General features: G+C 27.1%; 1 protein-coding gene across 1 annotated transcript; it reads left to right on the top strand.

Moving 5' to 3' along the window:
• Positions 1-1,734: 1,734 nt before the first annotated feature.
• Positions 1,735-11,704, top strand: LOC127286449 (uncharacterized). Its single transcript, XM_051312880.1, has 2 exons — positions 1,735-1,996; positions 10,067-11,704. Exon 2 carries the CDS (start codon positions 10,156-10,158, stop codon positions 11,482-11,484), a length of 1,329 nt encoding a protein of 442 aa, XP_051168837.1. The 5' UTR covers positions 1,735-1,996; positions 10,067-10,155; the 3' UTR covers positions 11,485-11,704.
• The last annotated feature ends 12,985 nt before the right edge of the window (positions 11,705-24,689 follow it).

Here is a 24,689-nt window from a genome sequence, read left to right as displayed (position 1 = left end):
TCCAAATTATTTTCGGAAATATTTTGGAGAAAAATTTTGAAATTACAATCTATTTATATATTTTTAAGTTTAAAAATTATTCACTTCCTCCAAATTATTTTCGGAATTATTTTGGAGGAAAATTTTGAAATTACAATCTATTTATATATTCTTCAGTTTAAAACTTATTCATTGCCTCCAAATTATTTTCGGAAATATTTTGGAGAAAAAAATGAAATTAAAATTTATTTATATATTCTTCAGTTTAAAACTTATTCATTGCCTCTAAATTATTTTCGGAAATATTTTGGAGGAGAATTTTGAAATTACAATCTATTTATATATTTTTAAGTTTAAAAATTATTCACTTCCTCCAAATTATTTTCGGAAATATTTTGGGGGAAAATTTTGAAATTACAATCTATATATTTTTAAGTTTAAAAATTATTCACGTCCTCCAAATTATTTTCGGAAATATTTTGGAGGAAAATTTTGAAATTACAATCTATTTATATATTTTTAAGTTTAAAAATTTATCACTTCCTCCAAATTATTTTCGGAAATATTTTGGAGGAAAATTTTGAAATTACAATCTATTTATATATTTTTAAGTTTAAAAATTATTCACTTCCACCAAATTATTTTCGGAAATATTTTGGAGGAAAATTTTGAAATTACAATCTATTTATATATTTTTATGTTTAAAAATTATTCACTTCCTTCAAATTATTTTCGGAAATATTTTGGAGGAAAATTTTGAAATTACAATCTATTTATATATTTTTAAGTTTAAAAATTATTCACTTCCTCCAAATTATTTTCGGAAATATTTTGGAGGAAAATTTTGAAATTACAATCTATTTATATATTTTTAAGTTTAAAAATTATTCACTTCCTCCAAATTATTTTCGAAAATATTGTGAGGGAAAAAAATGAAATTAAAATTTATTTATATATTCTTCAGTTTAAAACTTATTCATGCCTCCAAATTATTTTCGGAAATATTTTGGAGGAAAAAAATGAAATTAAAATTTATTTATATATTCTTCAGTTTAAAACTTATTCATTGCCTCTAAATTATTTTCGGAAATATTTTAAAGGAAAATTTTGATATTGCAATCTATTTATATATTTTTAAGTTTAAAAATTATTCACTTCCACCAAATTATTTTCGGAAATATTTTTGAGGAAAATTTTGAAATTACAATCTATTTATATATTTTTAAGTTTAAAATTATTCACTTCCTTCAAATTATTTTCGGAAATATTTTGGAGGAAAATTTTGAAATTACAATCTATTTATATATTTTTAAGTTTAAAAATTATTCACTTCCTCCAAATTATTTTCGGAAATATTTTGGAGAAAAATTTTGAAATTACAATCTATTTATATATTTTTAAGTTTAAAAATTATTCACTTCCTTCAAATTATTTTCGGAAATATTTTGGAGGAAAATTTTGAAATTACAATCTATATATTTTTAAGTTTAAAAATTATTCACTTCCTCCAAATTATTTTCGGAAATATTTTGGAGGAAAAAAATGAAATTAAAATTTATTTATATATTCTACAGTTTAAAACTTATTCATTGCCTGTAAATTATTTTGGGAAATATTTTGGGGGAAAATTTAAAAATTGCAATCTATTTATATATTGTGACGGGAAAATATTTCTTGACATTATTTTGAGAAATAAATGATCAAATATCCTAGGATAAGGGTTGGGGAAAAAAGGTCAATAACCCCCCCCTGTGACCTTACATCGATCTAAGCGCCAATAGTTCAATATATTGGCGCATTACCGAAAATCGTCGGGTCCGTTCCTCACTCTTTGTCCGTACGTCTAATGTGCTGGAGTATATCTCCTTGTTTGTTAAATTATAAGAAATTGTATTGAGTTGTTTGACCGATCGAATATTGGAATTATATTGTATTTAAAGATCGACATTAACCAAATTATATATTGTTGAACAAAATTGGAAAGAGTCGATATTTGATCATATTTGATCACACACAAGTAAGTGATTAATGTACCTTTTATTTTATTTTCTTGTAATAAACTCAATATTCCTGGAAGTCGCTTAATATTTTATTTTTATATTTTGTATTTGGGTTCACCAACTTCCCTCCCTGTGATCAAGTCTTTTGTTAATTTTAATTAATAAATTAACTGGCGTCCGCGTGCAATTAAATCTTTATTTTATTTTATTTTGTCAAATAGAGCCCCAGCAACTCTGAACCCGGTCGCGCTGGGTGAGGAATAATTTTAAACTTTGATCATTTATTTTAATTTTAATATATTTCTCGTAATAATAAATTATTCCGTCTCATTTGGCGCCCAACGTGGGGCGACGTTGGATTTTTTTATTGTAAATTTTGCCAATAATTTTATCTTAAAGTGTGAAAAGTAAAATTATAATTTATTTGTGTGAAAAATTTTGAAAATTAGAAAGTGCGAGTTTGAACGGGAAGCGATCAGAGTGTTTACATTTCTTTTGTGTGAGCGACCTTGACAGACTCAGGTCTAAACTTGCCTTATGTACACAGCGACATACTGGGAATAACGACGATTTATTTTAATAATTTTTTTTCGTCAATTTTGATTTTAATTTTATATTTTGTGTGAATTATATTTTGAATTGTTGAAATATTTATTTGTGTTTAGTTCGTAATTCTGTTGACAGTTGGACTGAATAATATATTGAACAAATTGATAATTTTGTCAAAATTTTTTTTTTTTTTTGAAAGTCTACTTTCTAGAAATTTTGAATATTTTTTTTTATAATTGTTTATAACGAAATTTTATTTTTTTTTGTGAATTGACAAAAATTTTGTGAAAATTTTTTTTTTGAAATTTTATTATTGTGACGTATATTTTAAAGTGTTGGACAAAGAGTCATATTTTATTTGTTTTGTTTCGATTAGATCTTGCTCTGTCGAAATAATAATTTTGATTTGACAAAATTTTCGTTGAATAAAGTTTTGTATTTTTGTTTTCGTGATCGTATCTTGTTACATCAAGAAAATAATTAAATTTGATGAAAATTTTTGTCTTGTAAAATTTTTTTTTGTTTTTGTCCAAATTTTGTCGATACAATATCTTGCTATTGTCGACAATATTATTGGAAAATTTTTTGTCAAAATTGTTAGAATTTCTGCGTCGATCGCGAACTAACTTTTTGAAATATTTTTTGTGTTTGTTTAAATTGTTGGAAATTTCACGTTGATCGTGGGCCAGCTTTTTGAAAGTTTTAAGTGTAACATTCAATAGAACTATGCCGATTCAAGATCTTGCTCTTGTCGATGTTTGTTAGTTTTTTGAATGTTGCCATTGTTGCTTTGAAATTTTTTTTTTGTATTGTCAAAGTGTCGAAATTTTGCGTTGATCGTAAATCGGCCTTTGAAAATTTTAAGCGTAATATTCAATAGAACTTTGCCGATTCAAGATCTTGCTCTTGTCGATGTTTGTTAGTTTTTTTGAATATTGCCATTGTTTTATGTTTTGCAAAGTATATCTTCTGCTTTACATATAGGTATTTTGATCAAGATAAATTGCTTGTATTAAAATTTTTTTTGTGTGTTCCGCAAAGTATATCTTCTGCTCAACATACGTATATTTTGATCAAAGTATTTTACTTGTCAATAAGATCTTGCTCTGCTGTCAAGTAATCTTTTTAATAAATTTGAAAGATTTTTTTTCTCTCGCGGTCGGTACTATTAATTCAAGATCTTGCTCTTGTTAATAGTTTTGTCGATTGCTTGAAGAATTGTTATAATAAATTTTTTTTTTAAAAATATTATAACTTAAAATTTTTTTTTTAAAAATATTATAACTTAAAATTTTTTTTTTTAAAATATTATAACTTAAAATTTTTTTTTGGTATTTAGTTCTCCTCATTTTTGTTTTGACAGTACAAGATCTTGCTCTTGCTCACAGACTAATTGTTGAGAGAGAATATTTAATTTTTTTATTTATATATTAATTTATAATTTATTTGACTTGTTTTCATTAATTGTTGTTTATAACTTATAAAATTTTTTTTAAATTGTCAAGTTATTGATTTTTTTTGAACTTAACAATTATTATTAAGGCAAAGTTCTATTTTATTGTTTTGAGTGTATTGTCGAATATTTATTATTGAACAACAATTTTTTTTTTGTTTATTATTTTAAAAGGATCGGATAATATACCTCGAACTTTTGTGGGACTTGTCTTTAAAAATTTTTATTATTAAAAATTTTTTTTAATAAAAGCAATTTTTTTTTTCTAAGCTTTTATTTATTTATCAATAAGAAATTTTTTTTATTCGGTTATCGACTTGGCATAACGTAAATTTTGCTTACAATGACGTCAATGTTTATTTCCCCCCCAAAACGAAATCCAAATAGAAATCAGTTGTTAAGGGAACAAAATAATACAACTGATAATTTAAGATCAACTGAACAAGTTTCAAGTGGACATTCGTCAAATCGGGAAATTGAAAATCCTCCTTTGGAGACCCTTACAAACGCAGGCGCGATAAATTCGGGAGATCAATTTGATCAAAATCCGGGAACTTCAAGACCGTCATCGCAGAATAGTGTAGGGAGTTTTCACGGTTTTTCGATGCATTCGTCCATTGGAAGGGGAAGGGGTAAAACGCCACCGTTGTATATTACGTCAACCATGCATCGAAGAATGGATGCATTGGAACAGGCTTTAGATACGTTAACTGTCAAATGTAACACCGTAATTGATCTCGCAACTAATCAGGGTAACTTACGCTCTGAAGGGGGAGGGACGCGAACAAATCAGCAATCCATTTCTTCCGATGAAGAATTGAATGAGTTAGATACGCGTCAAAATAAACCTCCAGTTACTCCTGAGGTTTTCGATGATCAAAATATTGGTCCAAATCGCGAGAATGGAACTTTGTATCCTCATGAAACTCAAGTCGGGGATGAGTCTAGACGCGTTCGTTTCAATAGCGATCCTGGTTTTTCGAATGAGATTCCACAACCAGCGGGCAATGAAATTAATAACGGTCGAAATATTCCCCTACGTGCAGGAATAAATAATAATAATAATATCGTTCCTCCGCGATTAATAAAAATAACAATCGGCAAACCTCTGGCCGACGGGACACTTATAGACGAAGAAGTTTACGTGACTGAGGAACAGTACCGACAAATGTTAACATCTTCTCAGGGTGATGTCATGCGGGTCGGTGGTGGCAATTTTAATTTCGGTTACCCACGTGATTTGAATCCGTCCCGTGATAGAGAAAACACAGTAGATCGTGATTCGATAGGACCTAATGCCCGTAGGGTAGGTTCATTATTTTCATGGAATGATAGTGATTTTAGTGAGGATGATCAACAAGTACGAAATCGTTTTTCGTCAATTGATCAATCAAGATCTGTAGGTCATTTGTCAAGTAGACCGCGGGATGGTTTGAATTCCTTACATCCGCAGCCTCGTGCGGAGAATTCGAACGCTATTCAAATCGGTCGAATTGTCAATTCATGGAAAATTTCTTTTCCAAAAACAGAAAAAGACCCAGAGCAGTTCTTGCTAATCCTCAAAGACTATCTGAGTACGAGTGGAATAGATCGGAATCTGTTTGTCCCCTGTCTTTCAAAAATATTTGAAGGATCGTACAGATCTTGGTACCTCGTAAACAAGAAAAATTGGCGTTCATGGAAAGATTTTGCTCGTGCGTTTCGCTTTGAGTGGGGCGTCAAAAAGGATGACGCCGATCTCCTTCTCGAGGTTCGCGATTTAAAAGTCGACAAGGGAGAGAGTTTAGCCGAGTTTGCATGTAAAGCGCGTCTTGTTTTTGAGAGAATGCAATATCCCCCAGGATTTAGGGAACAGTTAAAACAGATCTTGTCTAAATTTAACCCTCGTTTAACATTTGAAATTTTGAATTTGTCATTAAAGAATTATCGGGAATTCTTGCACTATGTCAATGAGCGTAATTATATTTACAATCGCTCAGCAGACGTGCAGAAAATTAGATCGAAACCTAGGTCGGACTTGTGTGCTGTTCGAGACGAAAGTGATTCTGACAATGAACAGTCAACTGATGCTTCTGAAGATCATTCTGATAGTGATCAAGAAGTTGGTTTAAATGCTGTTTATGGTAGGGAATCCGATCGCTTAAAGAGCAAGTCTGGGTTACGGAATACCCAATCCATTAATCGACAAAAACTTGATCAGAATTTAAAGAAATTTGAAAAGTCAAGTCATTCGACTAAGACAAATACACAAGATCAATTATCGCGTGATAGTAGGGAACCTTCTAAACCATTGGATAAAAGTAGGTTTTTCTGTCAAAATTGTGGTCAAACAGGTCACACAGTCCCCTATTGTAAAACCAAACCACAACTGGTTTGCTGTCTTTGTCGAAAAACAGGTCATTCCAATGTAGATTGTCCCGATAATCAGGGAAACGACAAAAGCCCTCAGTAGTTGAACCTCCAATTATTGAACCAAAGGGCGTACTTGAGGAGGATAAGAATTTTAATTCTTCATCTAATATAGGTCAGACCAAGGATCTTGATAAGACTTGTTGTTTTTCGACGAGCGTTGAATTGACTAGAGGATCAGATGACATAGTCTCTCGGCTTGATACCTCACGTCAAGCCGTGATTAAACTTAGTTTGTTTGATAGTGACTCGGTTAGTTCTTCTGAGTCAGAGAATGAGTTTGATGACTTGGTTTGCGAAGAGTTAGAAAATGAAATTGAGAATTCCATAAATCTGTCAACTATTTATTGTGATCAATTAGAAGAGGGCGCACCTTCGAACGAAATTGATCACGAGGCGATAAGGAATTGGAAACCTTTCGGATTGCCGTCTCACGTGGTGCATCGTCTTGCCCAGAGGAGGGTATATTGCCCTTGCGATTCTCTTTCAGAACCGGTAAAAACTGTCAGGATCCCGGTTACGGTTTCCATTTTTGGGGAAAAGATTTTGGGTATTATAGACAGTGGTAGTGAGAGATCATTTCTGAGCGAAACAGCTTATAATCGCGTGAAGCATTATCAGGTACAGGACTTGACTCCTGATTCTTCTTCTGAGAAGGGAGTTAGGTTAGGTGATAGATCGGTGGTCAAAACTAAAGGTGGGACATTATTTGTGATTGACATAGGCGATGTTTATGGACCTCAGTGGTTCAGTATCTTGCCGGGGTTATCAAGTGATTTGATTCTTGGAATGGACTTTTGGTTGAATTTCAAAGTCAAACTTGATCCTTTTGACAGGAGTTGGAGTTTAGCAGGTGGTAAACATGTCTATTCATTATCGCATCGTCGCACAGGTTCTAGTTTTCTTCAGAGTCTTTCGACAGATGAATCAGGGAGATTGAAGAATTTTCTTGATGAGGAATTTATAAAATTTGATAGAGAGAGTACTGGTTTGACTGATTTGGTTGAACACGTAATTGAATTGGAAGATAGTATTCCACATCGTCAAAAACCCTATCGAAGAAGTGAGATCGTTCGGAAGTATTTAGAACAGGAAGTTGATCGTTTGTTAGAAAAAGGGTATATAAGATGGAGTAATAGTGATTGGGCCTTTTCGCCAGTCGTTGCTCCGAAAGCCAATGGCGGATTGAGGTTTTGTATTAATTATCAACCCCTCAATCGTAAAACCAAAAAGCCAGCTTATCCTTTGCATAATATGAGATCAATCCTTTCGCAATTACATCAAGCTAAATTTATCTCGACTATTGACATGAGTGAGGCTTTTCATCAAATCCCTATGAATGAAGATAGTCGAAAGTATACTGCTTTTGTCGTTGAAGGGAAGGGGTTATTAGAATGGAATAGAATGCCGTATGGACTCACAGGAGCCCCATCAACCTTTCAAAAATTGATGGACACATTGAAAAGGCGTTTTCGTGATCTTCTTGTGGAAAGGAAACTCCCGAATAAGTGGGTTGATCAGGTATTTACCTATCTTGACGATTGGATCATTGTGACTGAGACTTTCGACGATCATCTCGAAATTTTGTCTCTTGTCTTTGATGTTTTTCGCGAGGCTAAATTGCAAATCAATCGAGAGAAAAGCGGTTTTGCCTGCAAAGAAGTTAAGTTTCTCGGATATATTGTTGACGAGTTGGGAATGAGACCCAATCCCGAGAAGGTAGAACCAATTATTGATTTTCCTGTTCCAACAGATAGGACTAAGTTGCGTCAGTTTAACGGTTTAGTTAATTGGTATCACAGGCATTTAAGGAATATCGCTAGGATACAGGGTCCATTAAATAAGCTTACTAGCGTCAAAGTTCCATGGAAATGGACAGAAGTTGAACAAAAATCTTTTGACGAAGTAAAGAAGGCTTTGATTAATGCTCCTCGTCTTTATGTTCCTCTACCGGGACAGCCGTTTATTTTATATACTGATGCTAGTGATTTTGGTCTAGGTGCGATCCTTGTTCAGAAGGATCCTGATTCTGGAAGGGAAATATTGATCGAGGTTTTGAGTCGTCCATTAAGAGGTGCGGAACTTCACTATACGACTACGGAAAAAGAATGCTTAGCAGTTGTTTGGGCTGTTGAGAAGCTTAGGTGTTATTTGGAAGGCATGCCATTTACCGTCATCACAGATCACCAGGCTTTGCAATGGTTGCATGGGCTCAAGAATCCTGTAGGTCGTCTAGCTAGATGGGCAATTTATTTATATCAGCATGATATGACTGTTGAACATCGTAAGGGTACTTTAAATGAGGCGCCAGATGCTCTCTCGCGTATGTTTGATATAGATGTAGATCCGTCTGGTTGGGAAAAAGTTGTAGAAGATGCTGTACAGGGTCGAATTCAATTAGCTTCGATTTGCGATCAGAATTGGTATGAAACCAAATTTGACTTAGTAAAGAATCATCCCAGTCGATTTGATGATTGGAAAATTGAAAATAACGAATTGTTCTATTTTCGTCCAGATTTCGAAAAGGCTGTGATCGATGATGAGAATCCTTGGAAGAAAGTAGTAAAGCCTTCAAATATATTGACAGTACTTCGTGAGAATCATGATTTACCTCAAGCAGGTCATCTCGGCTCACATAAAACTCTTGACAGAATTCGTCAAAGTTATTATTGGCCAGGCATGACGCAAGATGTCAAATCTTATGTTTCAGATTGCGAAGTATGTATCAAGGTAAAGTTTAATCAAAACCCTATTAAAGCTAGGTTAACTACACGATCCTTACGGTTACCGTGGGCTCAATTATCGATCGACACAATAGTGTCTCAAACTCGAACTAAAAAGGGAAATTCTGATATTATTGTCGTTCATGATTTATATACAAAGTTTATTGAACTGTTTGCGGTCCGACATCGAACAGGAAAAATTGTTGTCAATATACTTGACACCGTTTTCGATCGTTGGGGAATACCGGAGTCTATCGTGACAGATAACGGGAAAGAATTTATAAATAAAGATGTCAAAGCGTACTTATTGGCCAGAGGCGTTAGGCATATCACTACCCCGTTGGCTCACCCTCAGTGCAATCCGGTAGAGCGAGTAAATCGAACGATAAAACCTATAATTTCCGCTTATATAAATCAAGATCATAGAGAATGGGACGAGAATTTGTCTAAAGTACAATTTGCATGTAACACCGTACCTCATACTGGTACTCGCGTTTCGCCATTTTTCTTGAATCATGGTTATGAGGCTATCGCGAGACGAGAATTAAAATCAACCGACTGTGAGGTGGGTACTGACGAAATTGCTGATGACGCGACGAAGGCTTGGGTTGATCGCATGAAAATAATCGACGAGTTACGTCATAAAGTCGAAAGTAAATTGCAGAATTATTCTGAAAAGCGGCTTGCCAAGTCGAATGCCGATAGAAAACTGTCAGTTGAACTTGAGGTGGGAATGGAGGTTTATTATCCGAACAAAAAGCTAAGCAATAAGGCTGAAAATTATTCCTCTAAGTTGGCTCACCGTTACGTAGGTCCAGTTATTATTTCTAAAGTTTATGGTCCGGGTACAGTCCAACTGTCAGACAGAGATGGTAAAGTTGTTGGCAAATATTCAGTCTCTAATTTGAAAATACCACGTCGAAGTTTGCGATTGTCATGAAATTTATTTGTAGATCGATCAACTGCGCGCATTCATCTGGAGGACTGAGGTCATCACGAATTTGGACAGTTCAGGTCTGATTGGTTGCTTGTTGAGGGAAGGATGAGCAGAGATATGGCTGCGAATTTTGATCCAGAAGAAGCAGGTGATCTTGGAGAACAATGGGACAAACTAGTCCGTTGTAAAAAACAGATGGACGATCTGATGCGAGAAATGACTTTGAAGGTGTCTGACTTCAAGGGTCAAGATGACCAAATTGATCAGATCTTTGATGACAATGCTTCGCTTTTTGACGAGAACTTAACTTCGTCAAGTACAACGAGCGAGCGGCGCATTGACGAGATTTCTGCGGATGCTCAACAATTGATCAACGAGTTCCGTAATCGGAAACCACCCAAGATCGAGTTGACAAATACTGTCAGGGTGACTCCATTTGATATTCGATCAGAAAATAAGAAGAGGAATCGCATTCCTGATGTGAAGCCAATGCTGAGGAAGGATGGTCAGCAGATGAGGATGACCGATAGAACTGATTCTGTCATCGCTCCTTCGGTAAAGGTGGAACCTTTGCCATATACGATCAATGACATTCCAACTTTCCAGGATGTCATGAAGGAATTGGGAGTTCCGACTTTGGTTGATTCTGAAAATCAATTCCAGCCTCTTTACATGGTGGACTGCAGGATGCTGTCGGAAAAGCTGCTCAAAAATTTGATCACGAAGAGAGCTGAGATCTTTCTTAAAAAGATGGAAGCTAAGAAAGTTGATCGAGGTACTCAGACCTTTGTTTCTGTGACGGGCAAACAAAGAACTGCTGCGTGCGTGAACTGCAGGTCACGCGAGCATCGTTTCACGGAGTGCAAGATGCCGATGAGACCTGGATTTTGCTTGATCTGTGGAGCAGATGGATTCGAGACCATTGACTGCATATATCCTCATGGAGTTGAGCACGAGTTGGCTCTAAACAAATGCGTAGGATGCTCTAACGATCTGTGCATCTATTGTCCTGAATGTCCGGATTGCAATATTCGTTACGCTGGACTTGTCGACTGGCTTCGGTTGAACTACGTCACCTTGCCAGCTTGGGCAATACCATCTGATCATAAATATTTGATCAATGAGCATACGGAGGAGCAGCTTCGCCGGAAGATCAAGGCAAACTTTGCGAATCAAAACGATTATGTCAATCGTGTGAGGGCATTTTTGATCAGGGAGAACGCTCTTTCTCTTATCGAAAAACCAGCGAACAACATGACACCTTCAAAGAAAGATCTGTCGGAGGAAAAACGTCGCCAAGCTGTTCAATCATTGACGACCGAGTTTGCTGATCAATCTCTTGACGAGGTGATGGCTCTTCGACCTGAATTGTCCGATGGAGAGGAATACAAGGTCATCGTGCCAACTAAGTACAAGAAGAACCCCAAAAATTAGACATATAGACTGATCAAAGACTGATCTCGAAACGAGAGTACAAATTTTGTTTTAAATAACTTTGATCTTATCTTAATTTACATTTATGACTTATTGATCTGAACCAAAGCAAAAATAGTATTACTTTGTTTTACCCTTCTTAAAAGGAAAGTTTTATTTTTGATACTATAATTGTAATTTACGACGTAAGTTCTTTTCAATAAATAAAGAAAATTAAAAATCGACAACAATTATTAGGAAACTTCCAGGAATTGTTTTTTTCTTTTCTTGAAATAAATTTAGAATCAAACATGACAACTAATTATTTCTTTTCAGACATTAATCACTTTTATTTATTATTTTATTTGTTTATTTTATAAAATGTTTTGTTAATGATATTATTTACAGATTGTTTGAGTTATTTCAGATTCAGTTTTCTTTCTCAAACTAACGTCAAGTCCGAAGGGGGAGAATGTGACGGGAAAATATTTCTTGACATTATTTTGAGAAATAAATGATCAAATATCCTAGGATAAGGGTTGGGGAAAAAAGGTCAATAACCCCCCCCTGTGACCTTACATCGATCTAAGCGCCAATAGTTCAATATATTGGCGCATTACCGAAAATCGTCGGGTCCGTTCCTCACTCTTTGTCCGTACGTCTAATGTGCTGGAGTATATCTCCTTGTTTGTTAAATTATAAGAAATTGTATTGAGTTGTTTGACCGATCGAATATTGGAATTATATTGTATTTAAAGATCGACATTAACCAAATTATATATTGTTGAACAAAATTGGAAAGAGTCGATATTTGATCATATTTGATCACACACAAGTAAGTGATTAATGTACCTTTTATTTTATTTTCTTGTAATAAACTCAATATTCCTGGAAGTCGCTTAATATTTTATTTTTATATTTTGTATTTGGGTTCACCAACTTCCCTCCCTGTGATCAAGTCTTTTGTTAATTTTAATTAATAAATTAACTGGCGTCCGCGTGCAATTAAATCTTTATTTTATTTTATTTTGTCAAATAGAGCCCCAGCAACTCTGAACCCGGTCGCGCTGGGTGAGGAATAATTTTAAACTTTGATCATTTATTTTAATTTTAATATATTTCTCGTAATAATAAATTATTCCGTCTCAATATTTTTAAGTTTAAAAATTATTCACTTCCACCAAATTATTTTCGGAAATATTTTGGAGGAAAATTTTGTAATTACAATCTACTTATATATTTTTATGTTTAAAAATTATTCACTTCCTTCAAATTATTTTCGGAAATATTTTGGAGGAAAATTTTGAAATTACAATCTATTTATATATTTTTAAGTTTAAAAATTATTCACTTCCTCCAAATTATTTTCGGAAATATTTTGGAGGAAAATTTTGAAATTACAATCTATTTATATATTTTTAAGTTTAAAAATTATTCACTTCCTCCAAATTATTTTCGGAATTATTTTGGAGGAAAATTTTGAAATTACAATCTATTTAAATATTCTTCAGTTTAAAACTTATTCATTGCCTCCAAATTATTTTCGGAAATATTTTGGAGAAAAAAATGAAATTAAAATTTATTTATATATTCTTCAGTTTAAAACTTATTCATTGCCTCTAAATTATTTTCGGAAATATTTTGGAGGAGAATTTTTAAATTGCAATCTATTTATATATTTTTAAGTTTAAAAATTATTCACTTCCACCAAATTATTTTCGGAAATATTTTGGAGGAAAATTTTGAAATTACAATCTATTTATATATTTTTATGTTTAAAAATTATTCACTTCCTTCAAATTATTTTCGGAAATATTTTGGAGGAAAATTTTGAAATTACAATCTATTTATATATTTTTAAGTTTAAAAATTATTCACTTCCTCCAAATTATTTTCGGAAATATTTTGGAGGAAAATTTTGAAATTACAATCTATTTATATATTTTTAAGTTTAAAAATTATTCACTTCCTCCAAATTATTTTCGGAATTATTTTGGAGGAAAATTTTGAAATTACAATCTATTTATATATTCTTCAGTTTAAAACTTATTCATTGCCTCCAAATTATTTTCGGAAATATTTTGGAGAAAAAAATGAAATTAAAATTTATTTATATATTCTTCAGTTTAAAACTTATTCATTGCCTCTAAATTATTTTCGGAAATATTTTGGAGGAGAAGTTTAAATTGCAATCTATTTATATATTTTTAAGTTTAAAAATTATTCACTTCCTCCAAATTATTTTCGGAAATATTTTGGAGGAAAATTTTGAAATTACAATCTATTTATATATTTTTAAGTTTAAAAATTATTCACTTCCTCCAAATTATTTTCGGAAATATTTTGGAGAAAAAAATGAAATTAAAATTTATTTATATATTCTTCAGTTTAAAACTTATTCATTGCCTCTAAATTATTTTCGGAAATATTTTGGAGGAGAAGTTTAAATTGCAATCTATTTATATATTTTTAAGTTTAAAAATTATTCACTTCCACCAAATTATTTTCGGAAATATTTTGGAGGAAAATTTTGAAATTACAATCTATTTATATATTTTTAAGTTTAAAAATTATTCACTTCCTCCAAATTATTTTCGGAATTATTTTGGAGGAAAAAAATGAAATTAAAATTTATTTATATATTTTTAAGTTTAAAAATTATTCACTTCCTCCAAATTATTTTCGGAAATATTTTGGAGAAAAAAATGAAATTAAAATTTATTTATATATTCTTCAGTTTAAAACTTATTCATTGCCTCTAAATTATTTTCGGAAAAATTTTGGAGGAAAATTTTAAAATTGCAATCTATTTATATATTTTTAAGTTTAAAAATTATTCACTTCCACCAAATTATTTTCGGAAATATTTTGGAGGAAAATTTTGAAATTACAATCTATTTATATATTTTTAAGTTTAAAAATTATTCACTTCCTTCAACTTATTTTCGGAAATATTTTGGAGGAAAATTTTGAAATTACAATCTATATATTTTTAAGTTTAAAAATTATTCACTTCCTCCAAATTATTTTCGGAAATATTTTGGAAGAAAAAAATGAAATTAAAATTTATTTATATATTCTACAGTTTAAAACTTATTCATTGCCTGTAAATTATTTTGGGAAATATTTTGGGGGAAAATTTTAAAATTGCAATCTATTTATATATTTTTAAGTTTAAAAATTATTCACTTCCACCAAATTATTTTCGGAAATATTTTGGAGGAAAATTTTGAAATTACAATCTATTTATATATTTTTAAGTTTAAAAATTATTCACTTCCTCCAAATTGTTTTCGGAATTATTTTGGAGGAAAATTTTGAAATTACAATCTATTTATATATTCTTCAGTTTAAAACTTATTCATTGCCTCTAAATTATTTTCGGAAATATTTTGGAGGAGAATTTTTAAATTGCAATCTATTTATATATTTTTAAGTTTAAAAATTATTCACTTCCACCAAATTATTTTCGGAAATATTTTGGAGGAAAATTTTGAAATTACAATCTATTTATATATTTTTATGTTTAAAAATTATTCACTTCCTTCAAATTATTTTCGGAAATATTTTGGAGGAAAATTTTGAAATTACAATCTATTTATATATTTTTAAGTTTAAAAATTATTCACTTCCTCCAAATTATTTTCGGAAATATTTTGGAGGAAAATTTTGAAATTACAATCTATTTATATATTTTTAAGTTTAAAAATTATTCACTTCCTCCAAATTATTTTCGGAATTATTTTGGAGGAAAATTTTGAAATTACAATCTATTTATATATTCTTCAGTTTAAAACTTATTCATTGCCTCCAAATTATTTTCGGAAATATTTTGGAGAAAAAAATGAAATTAAACTTTATTTATATATTCTTCAGTTTAAAACTTATTCATTGCCTCTAAATTATTTTCGGAAAAATTTTGGAGGAAAATTTTAAAATTGCAATCTATTTATATATTTTTAAGTTTAAAAATTATTCACTTCCACCAAATTATTTTCGGAAATATTTTGGAGGAAAATTTTGAAATTACAATCTATTTATATATTTTTAAGTTTAAAAATTATTCACTTCCTCCAAATTGTTTTCGGAATTATTTTGGAGGAAAATTTTGAAATTACAATCTATTTATATATTCTTCAGTTTAAAACTTATTCATTGCCTCCAAATTATTTTCGGAAATATTTTGGAGGAAAATTTTGAAATTGCAATCTACTTATATATTTTTAAGTTTAAAAATTATTCACTTCCACCAAATTATTTTCGGAAATATTTTGGAGGAAAATTTTGAAATTACAATCTATTTATATATTTTTAAGTTTAAAAATTATTCACTTCCTTCAAATTATTTTCGGAAATATTTTGGAGGAAAATTTTGAAATTACAATCTATTTATATATTTTTAAGTTTAAAAATTATTCACTTCCACCAAATTATTTTCGGAAATATTTTGAAGGAAAATTTTGAAATTGCAATCTATTTATATATTTTTAAGTTTTAAAATTATTCACTTCCACCAAATTATTTTCGGAAATATTTTGGAGGAAAATTTTGAAATTACAATCTATTTATATATTTTTAAGTTTAAAAATTATTTACTTCCTTCAAATTATTTTCGGAAATATTTTGGAGGAAAATTTTGAAATTACAATCTATTTATATATTTTAAAGTTTAATAATTATTCACTTCCTCCAAATTATTTTCGGAAATATGCTGGAGGAAAATTTTGAAATTACAATCTATTTATATATTTTTAAGTTTAAAAATTATTCACTTCCTCCAATTTTTTTTCGGAAATATTTTGGAGGAAAATTTTGAAATTACAATCTATTTATATATTTTTAAGTTTAAAAATTATTCACTTCCTCCAAATTATTTTCGCAATTATTTTGGAGGAAAATTTTGAAATTACAATCTATTTATATATTCTTCAGTTTAAAACTTATTCATTGCCTCCAAATTATTTTCGGAAATATTTTGGAGAAAAAAATGAAATTAAAATTTATTTATATATTCTTCAGTTTAAAACTTATTCATTGCCTCTAAATTATTTTCGGAAATATTTTGGAGGAGAATTTTTAAATTGCAATCTATTTATATATTTTTAAGTTTAAAAATTATTCACTTCCACCAAATTATTTTCGGAAATATTTTGGAGGAAAATTTTGAAATTACAATCTATTTATATATTTTTATGTTTAAAAATTATTCACTTCCTTCAAATTATTTTCGGAAATATTTTGGAGGAAAATTTTGAAATTACAATCTATTTATATATTTTTAAGTTTAAAAATTATTCACTTCCTCCAAATTATTTTCGGAAATATTTTGGAGGAAAATTTTGAAACTACAATCTATTTATATATTTTTAAGTTTAAAAATTATTCACTTCCTCCAAATTATTTTCGGAATTATTTTGGAGGAAAATTTTGAAATTACAATCTATTTATATATTCTTCAGTTTAAAACTTATTCACTGCCTCCAAATTATTTTCGGAAATATTTTGGAGGAAAAAAATAAAATTAAAATTTATTTATATATTCTTCTGTTTAAAACTTATTCATTGCCTCTAAATTATTTTCGGAAATATTTTGGAGGAAAATTTTTAAATTGCAATCTATTTATATATTTTTAAGTTTAAAAATTATTCACTTCCACCAAATTATTTTCGGAAATATTTTGGAGGAAAATTTTGAAATTACAATCTATTTATATATTTTTAAGTTTAAAAATTATTCACTTCCACCAAATTATTTTCGGAAATATTTTGGAGGAAAATTTTGAAATTACAATCTATTTATATATTTTTATGTTTAAAAATTATTCACTTCCTTCAAATTATTTTCGGAAATATTTTGGAGGAAAATTTTGAAATTACAATCTATTTATATATTTTTAAGTTTAAAAATTATTCACTTCCTCCAAATTATTTTCGGAAATATTTTGGAGGAAAATTTTTATATTACAATCTCTTTATATATTTTTAAGTTTAAAAATTATTCACTTCCTCCAAATTATTTTCGGAAATATTTAGGAGGAAAATTTTGAAATTACAATCTATTTATATGTTCTTCAGTTTAAAACTTATTCACTTCCTCCAAATTATTTTCGGAATTATTTTGGAGAAAAATTTTGAAATTACAATCTATTTATATATTTTTCAGTTTAAAACTTATTCATTGCCTCTAAATTATTTTCGGAAATATTTTGGAGGAAAATTTTGAAATTGCAATCTATTTATATATTTTTAAGTTTAAAAATTATTCACTTCCTCCAAATTATTTTCGGAAATATTTTGGAGGAAAATTTTTAAATTGCAATCTATTTATATATTTTTAAGTTTAAAAATTATTCACTTCCACCAAATTATTTTCGGAAATATTTTGGAGGAAAATTTTGAAATTACAATCTATTTATATATTTTTAAGTTTAAAAATTATTCACTTCCTTCAAATTATTTTCGGAAATATTTTGGAGGAAAATTTTGAAATTACAATCTATTTATATATTTTTAAGTTTAAAAATTATTCACTTCCTCCAAATTATTTTCGGAAATATTTTGGAGAAAAATTTTGAAATTACAATCTATTTATATATTTTTAAGTTTAAAAATTATTCACTTCCTCCAAATTAGTTTCGGAAATATTTTGGAGGAAAATTTTGAAATTACAATCTATTTATATATTTTTAAGTTTAAAAATTATTCACTTCCTCCAATTTTTTTTCGGAAATATTTTGGAGGAAAATTTTGAAATTACAATCTATTTATATATTTTTAAGTTTAAAAATTATTCACTTCCTCCAAATTATTTTCGGAATTATTTTGGAGGAAAATTTTGAAATTACAATCTATTTATATATTCTTCAGTTTAAAACTTATTCATTGCCTCCAAATTATTTTCGGAAATATTTTGAAGGAAAAAAATGAAATTAAAATTTATTTATATATTCTTCAGTTTAAAACTTATTCATTGCCTCTAAATTATTTTCGGAAATATTTTGGAGGAAAATTTTGAAATTGCAATCCTTTTGTATATTTTTAAGTTTAAAAATTATTCACTTCCACCAAATTATTTTCGGAAATATTTTGGAGGAAAATTTTGAAATTACAATCTATTTATATATTTTTAAGTTTAAAAATTATTCACTTCCTTCAAATTATTTTCGGAAATATTTTGGAGGAAAATTTTGAAATTACAATCTATTTATATATTTTTAAGTTTAAAAATTATTCACTTCCTCCAAATTATTTTCGGAAATATTTTGGAGGAAAATTTTTATATTACAATCTCTTTATATATTTTTAAGTTTAAAAATTATTCACTTCCTCCAAATTATTTTCGGAAATATTTAGGAGGAAAATTTTGAAATTACAATCTATTTATATGTTCTTCAGTTTAAAACTTATTCACTTCCTCCAAATTATTTTCGGAATTATTTTGGAGAAAAATTTTGAAATTACAATCTATTTATATATTTTTCAGTTTAAAACTTATTCATTGCCTCTAAATTATTTTCGGAAATATTTTGGAGGAAAATTTTAAAATTGCAATCTATTTATATATTTTTAAGTTCAAAAATTATTCACTTCCTCCAAAATATTTCCGAAAATATTTTGGAGGAAAAAATTGAAATTACAATCTATTTATATATTTTTAAGTTTAAAAATTTATCACTTCCTCCAAATTATTTTCGGAAATATTTTGGAGGAAAATTTTGAAATTACAATCTATTTATATATTTTTAAGTTTAAAAATTATTCACTTCCACCAAATTATTTTCGGAAATATTTTGAAGGAAAATTTTGAAATTGCAATCTATTTATATATTTTTAAGTTTAAAAATTATTCACTTCCACCAAATTATTTTCGGAAATATTTTGGAGGAAAATTTTGAAATTACAATCTATTTATATATTTTTAAGTTTAAAAATTATTCACTTCCTTCAAATTATTTTCGGAAATATTTTGGAGGAAAATTTTGAAATTACAATCTATTTATATATTTTAAAGTTTAATAATTATTCACTTCCTCCAAATTATTTTCGGAAATATGCTGGAGGAAAATTTTGAAATTACAATCTATTTATATATTTTTAAGTTTAAAAATTATTCACTTCCTCCAAATTTTTTTCGGAAATATTTTGGAGGAAAATTTTGAAATTACAATCTATTTATATATTTTTAAGTTTAAAAATTATTCACTTCCTCCAAATTATTTTCGCAATTATTTTGGAGGAAAATTTTGAAATTACAATCTATTTATATATTCTTCAGTTTAAAACTTATTCATTGCCTCCAAATTATTTTCGGAAATATTTTGGAGAAAAAAATGAAATTAAAATTTATTTATATATTCTTCAGTTTAAAACTTATTCATTGCCTCTAAATTATTTTCGGAAATATTTTGGAGGAGAATTTTTAAATTGCAATCTATTTATATATTTTTAAGTTTAAAAATTATTCACTTCCACCAAATTATTTTCGGAAATATTTTGGAGGAAAATTTTGAAATTACAATCTATTTATATATTTTTATGTTTAAAAATTATTCACTTCCTTCAAATTATTTTCGGAAATATTTTGGAGGAAAATTTTGAAATTACAATCTATTTATATATTTTTAAGTTTAAAAATTATTCACTTCCTCCAAATTATTTTCGGAAATATTTTGGAGGAAAATTTTGAAACTACAATCTATTTATATATTTTTAAGTTTAAAAATTATTCACTTCCTCCAAATTATTTTCGGAATTATTTTGGAGGAAAATTTTGAAATTACAATCTATTTATATATTCTTCAGTTTAAAACTTATTCACTGCCTCCAAATTATTTTCGGAAATATTTTGGAGGAAAAAAATAAAATTAAAATTTATTTATATATTCTTCAGTTTAAAACTTATTCATTGCCTCTAAATTATTTTCGGAAATATTTTGGAGGAAAATTTTTAAATTGCAATCTATTTATATATTTTTAAGTTTAAAAATTATTCACTTCCACCAAATTATTTTCGGAAATATTTTGGAGGAAAATTTTGAAATTACAATCTATTTATATATTTTTAAGTTTAAAAATTATTCACTTCCTTCAAATTATTTTCGGAAATATTTTGGAGGAAAATTTTGAAATTACAATCTATTTATATATTTTTAAGTTTAAAAATTATTCACTTCCTCCAAATTATTTTCGGAAATATTTTGGAGGAAAATTTTTATATTACAATCTCTTTATATATTTTTAAGTTTAAAAATTATTCACTTCCTCCAAATTATTTTCGGAAATATTTTGGAGGAAAATTTTTATATTACAATCTCTTTATATATTTTAAAGTTTAATAATTATTCACTTCCTCCAAATTATTTTCGGAAATATGCTGGAGGAAAATTTTGAAATTACAATCTATTTATATATTTTTCAGTTTAAAACTTATTCATTGCCTCTAAATTATTTTCGGAAATATTTTGGAGGAAAATTTTGAAATTACAATCTATTTATATATTTTTAAGTTTAAAAATTATTCACTTCCTCCAAATTATTTTCGCAATTATTTTGGAGGAAAATTTTGAAATTACAATCTATTTATATATTCTTCAGTTTAAAACTTATTCATTGCCTCCAAATTATTTTCGGAAATATTTTGGAGAAAAAAATGAAATTAAAATTTATTTATATATTCTTCAGTTTAAAACTTATTCATTGCCTCTAAATTATTTTCGGAAATATTTTGGAGGAGAATTTTTAAATTGCAATCTATTTATATATTTTTAAGTTTAAAAATTATTCACTTCCACCAAATTATTTTCGGAAATATTTTGGAGGAAAATTTTGAAATTACAATCTATTTATATATTTTTATGTTTAAAAATTATTCACTTCCTTCAAATTATTTTCGGAAATATTTTGGAGGAAAATTTTGAAATTACAATCTATTTATATATTTTTAAGTTTAAAAATTATTCACTTCCTCCAAATTATTTTCGGAAATATTTTGGAGGAAAATTTTGAAACTACAATCTATTTATATATTTTTAAGTTTAAAAATTATTCACTTCCTCCAAATTATTTTCGGAATTATTTTGGAGGAAAATTTTGAAATTACAATCTATTTATATATTCTTCAGTTTAAAACTTATTCACTGCCTCCAAATTATTTTCGGAAATATTTTGGAGGAAAAAAATAAAATTAAAATTTATTTATATATTCTTCAGTTTAAAACTTATTCATTGCCTCTAAATTATTTTCGGAAATATTTTGGAGGAAAATTTTTAAATTGCAATCTATTTATATATTTTTAAGTTTAAAAATTATTCACTTCCACCAAATTATTTTCGGAAATATTTTGGAGGAAAATTTTGAAATTACAATCTATTTATATATTTTTAAGTTTAAAAATTATTCACTTCCTTCAAATTATTTTCGGAAATATTTTGGAGGAAAATTTTGAAATTACAATCTATTTATATATTTTTAAGTTTAAAAATTATTCACTTCCTCCAAATTATTTTCGGAAATATTTTGGAGGAAAATTTTTATATTACAATCTCTTTATATATTTTTAAGTTTAAAAATTATTCACTTCCTCCAAATTATTTTCGGAAATATTTTGGAGGAAAATTTTTATATTACAATCTCTTTATATATTTTTAAGTTTAAAAATTATTCACTTCCTCCAAATTATTTTCGGAATTATTTTGGAGAAAAATTTTGAAATTACAATCTATTTATATATTTTTCAGTTTAAAACTTATTCATTGCCTCTAAATTATTTTCGGAAATATTTTGGAGGAAAATTTTGAAATTGCAATCTATTTATATATTTTTAAGTTTAAAAATTATTCACTTCCTCCAAATTATTTTCGGAAATATTTTGGAGGAAAATTTTGAAATTACAATCTATTTATATATTTTTAAGTTTAAAAATTATTTACTTCCTTCAAATTATTTTCGGAAATATTTTGGAGGAAAATTTTGAAATTACAATCTATTTATATATTTTTAAGTTTAAAAATTATTCACTTCCTCCAAATTATTTTCGGAATTATTTTGGAGGAAAATTTTGAAATTACAATCTATTTATATATTCTTCAGTTTAAAACTCATTCATTGTCTCCAAATTATTTTCGGAAATATTTTGGAGGAAAATTTTGAAATTACAATCTATTTATATATTTTTAAGTTTAAAAATTATTCACTTCCACCAAATTATTTTCGGAAATATTTTGGAGGAAAATTTTGAAATTACAATCTATTTATATATTTTTAAGTTTAAAAATTATTCACTTCCTCCAAATTATTTTCGGAAATATTTTGGAGGAAAATTTTGAAATTACAATCTATTTATATATTTTTAAGTTTAAAAATTATTCACTTCCACCAAATTATTTTCGGAAATATTTTGGAGGAAAATTTTGAAATTACAATCTATTTATATATTTTTAAGTTTAAAAATTTATCACTTCCTCCAAATTATTTTCGGAAATATTTTGGAGGAAAATTTTGAAATTACAATCTATTTATATATTTTTAAGTTTAAAAATTATTCACTTCCACCAAATTATTTTCGGAAATATTTTGGAGGAAAATTTTGAAATTACAATCTATTTATATATTTTTAAGTTTAAAACTTATTCATTTTCTCCAAATTGTTTTCGGAAATATTTTGGAGGAAAAAAATGAAATTAAAATTTATTTATATATTCTTCAGTTTAAAACTTATTCATTGCCTCTAAATTATTTTCGGAAATATTTTGGAGGAAAATTTTGAAATTACAATCTATTTATATATTTTTAAGTTTAAAAATTATTCACTTCCTCCAAATTATTTTCGGAAATATTTAGGAGGAAAATTTTGAAATTACAATCTATTTATATATTTTTAAGTTTAAAAATTATTCACTTCCTTCAAATTATTTTCGGAAATATTTTGGAGGAAAATTTTGAAATTACAATCTATTTATATATTTTTAAGTTTAAAAATTATTCACTTCCTCCAAAATATTTTCGAAAATATTTAGGAAGAAAAAATTGAAATTAAAATTTATTTATATATTTTTCAGTTTAAAAATTATTCACTTCCTCCGAATTATTTTCGGAAATATTGTGGAGGAAAATTTTAAAATTACAATCTATTTATATATTTTTAAGTTTAAAAATTATTCACTTCCTCCAAATTATTTTCGGAAATATTTCGGAGGAAAAAGATGAAATTAAAATTTATTTATATATTCTTCAGTTTAAAACTTATTCATTGCCTCCAAATTATATTCGGAAATATTTTGGAGGAAAATTTTGAAATTGCAATCTATTTATATATTCTTAAGTTTAAAAATTATTCACTTCCACCAAATTATTTTCGGAAAAATTTTGGAGGAAAATTTTGAAATTACAATCTATTTATATATTTTTAAGTTTAAAAATTAATCACTTCCTCCAAATTATTTTCGGAAATATTTTGGAGGAAAATTTTGAAATTACAATCTATTTATATATTTTTAAGTTTAAAAATTATTCACTTCCTCCAAATTATTTTCGGAATTATTTTGGAGGAAAATTTTGAAATTACAATCTATTTATATATTCTTCAGTTTAAAACTTATTCACTGCCTCCAAATTATTTTCGGAAATATTTTGGAGGAAAAAAATGAAATTAAAATTTATTTATATATTCTTCAGTTTAAAACTTATTCATTGTCTCTAAATTATTTTCGGAAATATTTTGGAGGAAAATTTTGAAATTTCAATCCTTATGTATATTTTTAAGTTTAAAAATTATTCACTTCCACCAAATTATTTTCGGAAATATTTTGGAGGAAAATTTTGAAATTACAATCTATTTATATATTTTTAAGTTTAAAAATTATTCACTTCCTTCAAATTATTTTCGGAAATATTTTGGAGGAAAATTTTGAAATTACAATCTATTTATATATTTTTAAGTTTAAAAATTATTCACTTCCTCCAAATTATTTTCGGAAATATTTTGGAGGAAAATTTTGAAATTACAATCTCTTTATATATTTTTAAGTTTAAAAATTATTCACTTCCTTCAAATTATTTTCGGAAATATTTAGGAGGAAAATTTTGAAATTACAATCTATTTATATGTTCTTCAGTTTAAAACTTATTCACTTCCTCCAAATTATTTTCGGAATTATTTTGGAGAAAAATTTTGAAATTACAATCTATTTATATATTTTTCAGTTTAAAACTTATTCATTGCCTCTAA

The sequence above is a fragment of the Leptopilina boulardi genome, unplaced genomic scaffold (assembly GCF_019393585.1).
Source record: "Leptopilina boulardi isolate dan_hultmark-lab unplaced genomic scaffold, ZJU_Lbou_2.1 LbouV2_356, whole genome shotgun sequence".
Taxonomy (NCBI): domain Eukaryota; kingdom Metazoa; phylum Arthropoda; class Insecta; order Hymenoptera; family Figitidae; genus Leptopilina; species Leptopilina boulardi.
The sequence above is the reverse complement of the archived record's forward strand: the minus strand, read 5'-3'. Positions and strand labels throughout refer to the sequence as shown.

Excerpts from the sequence above, each read along its gene's own strand:
- LOC127286449 (XM_051312880.1), top strand. The coding sequence starts at position 10,156 with ATGAGCAGAGATATGGCTGCGAATTTTGATCCAGAAGAAGCAGGTGAT.